Below are 8,108 nucleotides of genomic sequence, written 5' to 3'. Positions count from 1 at the left end.
GAGCAGGAAGTCACATGCCACTATTGCTGACGGCGACTGTGTATTTTAAATTAAAGAAATAAAGAAATAAGCTCCTTACAGATATCCTTCCAGCACGCTTCAGCCTAACAACCGCGTCGAACGCGCACAAGGCACCCTCAACGTCTTTACACGTAACACGGCTCTCCTGAGCGCTGGTATGCTTTTGCTTCGTTGGAGTTCTGCGAATTATTTCATCAAAAGAATTTCGCAAAGGACCTTACAGCACACTTGGCTATAAATAAAGGTGCATTTTTGTCTATCCGATGATTCACTCAAAAAGACACAATTATAGTACATGTTGGCCTTGGGAGTCTTCCTTAGTATAACATTCAATTGCACAGTCGATATATACCGCTTCCAAAATTTTGCTACTCGACATATGCTTTATTGCCGCGTTTCTGATTCTACGTGATGAGCACAGTGGTCAGCTCATGCCAAGCGAGCTACCCGTTCTAACCATTCCACCTCGAACACTATTCTCACTCTCTGGCACAGCCCGGCTACCATCCCTGGCTCCACCTTGCCGCCAGTCCCTATATCTCAGCACTACGCCTCTTCTAGTCACTTCACCATCCATACTCACGACCACAGCCACCACCACAACATCCCCTGCCACCACCACAACATCCCCTGCCACCACTCCAAAAGTCGTGCTACCCACCCCCATAATACACACATCCCTGTTACTATTGATCACAACAGCCCACAACCTCACCGCCTTCAAGCTAGCTTCTCAGCTACAAGAGATCCCTTTGCATCTCTGCCTTCTTCTCAGGTCACTGATCCCCCGTCTCCAGCGTCTGGTAGGTCCGCATTTCATCCCTTCCCAGCTTCAACTGATGGCAATGCAGCCCAAGCCGTTCAGTATCACGATGCCCTTGATCATCATTTCTCTTCCCTTATTTATACTTGCAATAACAACGGCTCGTGCACCTCTCGTTCTCACTCTTCAGCTTTTGATTATCGTTCATATTGAACATAACCTCGATTGTACATTCACCCGCTGCTCCTGCTTGGTGGTCGTCTTCCTCGGACGTCCATGCTCAATTACATGCTCGCAAGCAGGCTATTGCTGAATATCGCACCTGTCAACGTGTCATTGCATATGATTACGAATTTTGGACTTATCATCATCCATCATTGATGCTTCGCTCTACGTAACCTCATATACCTTCGAGCACGCCGACTTCTACTCCTATTCCTATATCCCAGCTTTGGTCCTTGTATCCACTATTTCCTCCACCCACGGTGATTTTTCCTCTGCTGACAACTGGCTACCAACCGCGTAATATAGAATGGCCTAACTACATTGATGTCAAGTCCGAGCTTCCCCACGCCCCTAGCGCCCAGGCGCATATCACATACGCTCTACCTCCTGGTTTTTATTCCCTCTCCTTCTTCTACTGACGATGGCCCGCCCACCCACGCTGAAAAAGTTCTTGCATCTACTGCTTTTTTTGTTCTTCCGACCTCTTCCTCCGAAGTTACTTTATTTGAAATGGCATCCATGCTCGATGATAGTGTTCTTAAATCCAGTCCTAACAGTCGTGAACCTCCCTAATTTGTCCCTTTGATTTGATGCCTATGCTCGCAACAATCTCGCGGGCGTTATTCAAGCTCACCAAGTCACTACAAGTGCCAAAATCATACACTCTGATGGACACCCCACTATATACAAAGCTCGCATGGTCGCACGAGGTGATGAACAAGAAAATGAGCACTTATACTTTGGCACCTACTCTCCTGCTACTTCTGCCGCTACTCTTCCGCCTCTTCATTGCTGTCGCTGCCGCTTCCGACAAGGTTATCCATCACTTCTTGATACAACCTTCATATATAGTAAACTTGACACGCCAGTATACACATATCCCCAAGGGTGCTATTAACCTCGGTCACTATCCCCCAGGAAGTGTGCTTCGTCTCAAGCGTGGATTATATGAACTTAAACAAGCAACAAGCAGACGGCCTTTGGAACTTCAAGATGTACGCAAACTATTCCAAATGGGGTTTAATGTTTTTATAGATACCTATTTCATTTTATAAATTAGCTATTTGGAGTAAGCCCATTCATTGAAAGGCCAACTAATTCTCTAACGACTTGTATCTGAATACTTCAGTAGCGACATGGCTCAACTGAAAATAGGATTTTAGGGACTATTAGTGATACAAAGTTTATCTCTCGAGCTTTAAACCCTAAACCCTAAACCCTAAAACCTAAAACCCTAAAAACCCTAAAAACCCAGACTACCAGTCTGATGATAGCGCGCTAGTAATTCCTAATGCGTGGCTAGTCATTGGGTAATGTAATGCTTAGAGAATATATACCCTTTTTGCTAAAGATACTATCTTGTTTAGTTTTAAAAACAATAATACATTTTTTTGCCAAGCACGACGACGAAAACATATATAAAACCCTCTCGGCGAATTCAGTATTGAGATGATTGTTTTAAAGCAATATTTCTAATCCCCCAGAGTATTGCTGATTCTTATCAATCGACTACTATCGCAATTGCTTTAAAAAATATGCTTAGACAATAGACACGTTTACGCTTTGAAAATTTTATGTGTCGGCAAACCGACGCTTACATCACTAACGACAATACGACAGTGTACAAAGGAAGGCGTCAACCAAGAAAACGAAGTCAGGGACGTATGTTGGAGGTTTTCAGAAACCTCCACAAACTGCCTCCTTTTCGTAGATTTGCAATCGACTAGAGTGTACCTTCCATCGCGCTTCGATTCGGCCAGCTCCAAGCTAGTAGCCTGGCGAAAAGCCAGAGCCTCGAAATAGATGATAGAATGGATCCATAGTGGAGTAGGGATCCCGTGGGGTCACCGTCGGTATCCATTCGACCGACAAGAAACAGCCGGTTGAATACGACAAGTAGACGAGGGCGAAGACCGTTGCATACACGACTTATTCGATTTAGCAAAATCGAACAACAGAGCCAGAATTATACTCAGGCGCCAAAGTTCAAAATGGAGGGTTTAGAGTTACTCGCGACCACAGCCCACCCTTCCGACATCAGACTTTCGCGACGGCTTTCTTCGCCCTTAAAAGTACCCGAACCCAAATGTGGCAAATGAGAGGACCCAAGAGAGTGAAGAGACAACTATACGAGTATATAATGCTCCCTACGGGAGCCACTTTCAGTCCCCATTGTTTTTCCAAATTCCCAGATGTATTCAGAAAACTAGTCAGGAAAGAGTGTATACACGGACGACACGGACGACCTGTTGCTTATGGTTTGTATCACACGAATCACTCAACATCGGAATCGGATCGACCAAATAGTATTGTAGCTAAACCTCCGCTTGACACTTGAAAAAGGCCACTGGAAGGCACCGTTGCGGAAGCTGGACCACCTAGGAGTCGATATCGGTATGACGGCCGGCCAGTACCGACTAACACAAGCCATTGAACAAACTGACACTCGAATCTTCTAACATCTAACAACGCCTATTGCCCAAGCAGCGGTATGTCAGCCTGGAAGCTTGGTACCGCTACTTCGGATTAATACAGTGACCAACGTTTGTAGTCCCTTCAGCACAACCCTACCTGGCTGGTCTCAGATGACAAGGCAAACCTTCAACACCTCTACAACCCACGACAGCGCAGTTAGGATCCAGAATTTGTTTGTCAGGAGCAGCATTTCGCAAACTTGAGAAACTGACATACGCCCTCTAGAACCGTCGACCTCGAGATATATTTCTTCAATACCCAAAGTGCACACAGTGTTGGGATCCTCACTATTCGGACATGATCCCTACAAGAATCCAGTTAGTCAATCAGTACGTACCATCGTACGATAAACGATGTCTCCAGCACCACTGGAGCAAACCCCTGCTAAAACCACACATACCAGTTCTAATACTAGCGGATTCGACAACAGCGCTCGCGGCTCTACTCCGCAGACAGTCCTCCAACTATTTACTGAATTAAACTCCTTACCCTGACATCGACGGTATACCGACTTTAAGCCTTGTGGCCGACAGATCTGATATACTGGGGACCCTCAAATGCGCCGCGGATCGGTTGTCCCTCAAAGAGAAGCTATTGAAATACAAATAAAGCTGGACACTGGGCCCACTGGAGGCACGTCGGCTACACGAACAAAAAAGTGTGCATATTGATGCCTCCAAGTCTATGATGTCAAAATCCTCCTTCGGTTGAAGGTACAACACACATCTACAGTGATATTTGCATCACTGTGGCCTAAAGTGCATTAATGGCCACTGCTAGTATAGTTTGCACTCGACATGCATATGCTAGAGTCTGGCGAGGTTCACTATCCCGCAGACGTGGTCATTCTCATCGACCCGCATACTTAGCGGGGATCGATATATTCTCATTTCAGTATCGGCTTAATTTGAACCGCATTACAGCTAGTACCGCACGACAATAGTATGTGGAGATCGATCGCTGCAAACGGTCACACGTGAAGGCACCATCAAATACCTGGTTTACCATATGCTCAAATGACACATGAAGCTACAACGAACTCACATTGTAAGCTCAGTGATGATTAAACAAAGCAAAGCACTTGCAGGTGACACCAAGACTTCATATGGTAACCTCTCAATTGACATGTGGAATGGACTTAAAACGGCATACAAGTCTATCTATACCTTAGAGGGACGCGTTCAGCCAGACAAAGTGCTCTGACTAGAATACTCTGGTTGGGTATATGCAGTCTTCTGGAGTACCAAGCGTACTTCTTTTTGGTAGGACCCCGGATCTCTTCGAATAACAAATTCAGTCCAATCCACATCATATTCAGTCCAGTAGATGAAATGGTACAAACTATTTTGTAAGTCGCAAGCGACACAACCGATCGAGCAATGATTTCGCTGCACACGGACGACCAGCAAAGCAGAAATTTCCAACACTCTGTCACAGCACCTATTGCCAGCATTACAATCCATCGTTTGCGAGTATTTAATGTTGACATAAATTCAGTACAGCCGACGGATGATGATCGCGACGACATTTGTGGCACACCAACCCAGAACGCCCGCTTTTAGACCGACCTAAAGATCCTCCGCTGGTATCCCATTCCAACTGGTCACACCTCTAGCAACACATTCCTTTCGACGAGGGTTTGTAGCCAGCGCCCTATCGGTCGACACATCACAGTATGTGTTCAATACCGTATACTGAACAAAGTCATGTGCGGACTATTATACCCACACAAGCGGAAAGCTCCTTAAACGAGAACGTCGCACCCTAAGACTCTGCGGTGTTTGGAAGAACAACACATAAATGGCTGCAGATTGAAATCTGCTATTTATGTTTAATCATCTTGTTTTGGAACGACGTCAATAGAGTAAGATTACCACTGATCGTACTACCAACACTGATGATACTATCACTGGTTGTGAAAATCAAGACTCTTGGTCACTCCTTCTCAAGACTCTTCTCTTGTTTTTCTACATGGTATAAAGCGAGAGAACAGAAGGACCTTCGAACCATTTATTCTCCTCACGTCCAACCCGCCTCACTCTCTTTCATCTGTTCTCCTCACGCACATCTTGAAGGTATCTGAAGAAGTTTCAAGACAACTTTACTCGTGAGTAGAAGACAACACACAGAATCAAAGGGCATTTATATAGGTATATACTACAGTTTAAACAGTTGGGTACAGAAGTCACGTATCTTACTCAGGTCACTAACAGTATTGTTGGTAGCCTTAGAGTTGGTAAAGTCTAATATTACACAATTAAAACAACATGAATACTCATGTGCACAGTCATGCTCTGCGCCTGGGCCCCCGCCGTCCCGGGCCTGTGGCGGCCCTACCGGCCTGTCCTTTAAACTAAAACCATACTCTAATAAAGTCAATTCACGCGTCCCAAGTATTTTAAATATATTACAAGGTATACTCCGCCCCTTGATTGCTTGAAATTTGAATGTATCACATTTCAAAACATATCATAAGTATCACCATATATAAAGTACCGCACAACGGTCAACGTGTGGCCGACTGGTCGCATTCCCAGATATTTTATATAATAAACCACAGATTGTCGACAGTCGTTGAACCAATCAGCAGCGTACAGATATAGGTCATTCCTACATACTTTGTAACATTCATTCATCTACAACTTTACTATAGATTGATAGATTTATGACAGCATTTCTCCACTAGAGTGGCGTGAAGATGGGAAAGGTGTGCTTAGGACCATACGGGCCACGGAGCCCGACGGACGATATGTCTAGTGTTTTGTCCGGACATCAATGAACTAGTTATGCGTAAACATGAATGAAAATTTCTAGGCTACTGCTAAAGCAGTCCAGGCTTTGGTAACTTTTATGGTACGTACGGCAAGGTTTATTAATAATAAAGATCTTCTTCGTGGTCACATGCCCTTCGCAGTTAAGTGTGTGAGGTTGTTTGGCTTGGGCGGACCGAGAAACTCGAATCCAGCAACTATACATATAAATATATCGTTTTGGTTAGCAGGCCGTATTACAGGCGCAATTTATCTTTAATCTCCTCGATGATACGGGATACTTTGTTGTCTGTGGCTAAACGAAAACTTTGGCCACACCACATGCTTATCAACGTGGGATCATTGTGTGCAATACAAAACTGCTTGAGCGGATTAGTCAGTGCCTGCTGAATTGGGTAAGGGGCCACATTGCTCTGTTCTCCGCGTATGCGCGTTATATCGACCGGCATATCTCCCTGAGTGATTCGGTCGAACTGCTGATTACTGTTGTGGGGTCGATATTGACTCACAAAGTCATTGCAAAAGCCTCTAGCGGCCTTTCCTGTAAATACGTCAGTGACAATTGTATCCGTTTCAGATCGATCTTTTCGTAGTATTTCTCGTTTATGTAGTGGCTGTGCTTCACTCTCGTTGCTGGTTAGAAACGCGGTACCAATCGCAGAGGCGCTCGCACCTGCAATTGGAATAAAGCATTTATAGCTATGAACAAGAAATCACGCGATTGCAGGCCCCACAGGGTTGAGTTTAAAACTGTACACCACAGACATATATCTTCAAAAACAAAGCTAATCACGAGATAGCGCCCGTATCTAGAATGCCATACCTAGTGCTCTTGCTGCTGTTACTCCGCGACCATCTGCGATGCCACCAGCTGCTATGACAGGAAGCGGGTAAACGGCATCCACAATTTGTGGAACTAGACTCATAGTACCGACAAGATGAATGCCGCGTAAGAACGAGCCTCTATGACCTCCAGCCTCTGCACCCTGTCGCACATTTGATAGATGTGGCATTAAGAAATACTCGGTAAACCTAGAGCTATCACAGCACTTCTCTTGAAGATGGATAACTTTCGCAGTCATCTTAATTAGTCGTGCAATTGCGATGGAGGCAAAGTATATCTTTTCCGCGCGAATGATTTGACATTACCTGCGCAAAGATCGCGTCCACACCATCCTGACGTAATAAAATCGCCTCCTCCACACTGGTGGCCGTTCCCATGACAACACAACCGCCATCTTGCAAACGTTTGATTTCTGAAGGCTTGACACGCCCAAAAACGAAAGTGACCACAGGAACCCCCTTATCAAGACACAAATCAACCTGCTCTTTATAACACGATGGTGTGACCTTGGGGGTTGGTACCACCACAGAGGCACCTTGCGCTCTCTGATAGAAGGGTAGCACGCTGACACGGGCACGTTCTATTTGTTGTGCTAATTCTAATTTCGAATACGCATCGTCTACACCTCCGTTTTCACCTTCCGGAGGTACCATTAAATTGACACCGAAGGCATGCTGGTGTTCTGGATCGTAAGATTTGTATGGCCGTTTTCCAAAGCTATAAATGAAGGTTATGTATATCTTACCTATTCAATGGTAACATACAAGAATATGACGTGCAAAAGTCCACCACCTGAGAGTATACGGGTACAAATCATACGCAAAAAAACATCACATAACTTAAAATATTAGTGACTCTTCACCCTCCCCAAAATAACAGAACACAATATATATAAATAAATATATATATTAATGCACACACATAAATACATATATTCATAGGTATATATGTGTATATATAGATAGGTATAATACATACATATATATATATATATATATATATATACTTA

General features: G+C 44.5%; 2 protein-coding genes across 2 annotated transcripts in view; both read right to left on the bottom strand.

The window, feature by feature from the left end:
* Positions 1-392: 392 nt before the first annotated feature.
* On the bottom strand, positions 393-688 carry SARC_08602 (hypothetical protein; the record flags this gene model as incomplete). Its single annotated transcript, XM_014297414.1, has 1 exon — positions 393-688. One exon carries the CDS (start codon positions 686-688, stop codon positions 446-448), a length of 243 nt encoding a protein of 80 aa, XP_014152889.1. The 3' UTR covers positions 393-445.
* A 5,652-nt stretch (positions 689-6,340) lies between these two features.
* Positions 6,341-8,108, bottom strand: part of SARC_08601 (hypothetical protein) — a 3,012-nt gene continuing 1,244 nt past the window's right edge. The window contains exons 2-4 of the mRNA XM_014297413.1: positions 7,405-7,781; positions 7,079-7,241; positions 6,341-6,928 (exon numbers count right to left, since the gene is read on the bottom strand). Coding sequence (XP_014152888.1) covers positions 6,492-6,928; positions 7,079-7,241; positions 7,405-7,781 — 977 coding nt within the window. The 3' untranslated portion in view covers positions 6,341-6,491. The remainder of the gene's footprint in view (positions 6,929-7,078; positions 7,242-7,404; positions 7,782-8,108) is intronic.

This window comes from Sphaeroforma arctica (genome assembly GCF_001186125.1).
Source record: "Sphaeroforma arctica JP610 unplaced genomic scaffold supercont1.788, whole genome shotgun sequence".
Lineage (NCBI taxonomy): Eukaryota > Ichthyosporea > Ichthyophonida > Sphaeroforma > Sphaeroforma arctica.
This window is presented reverse-complemented; position numbering and strand designations above follow the sequence as displayed.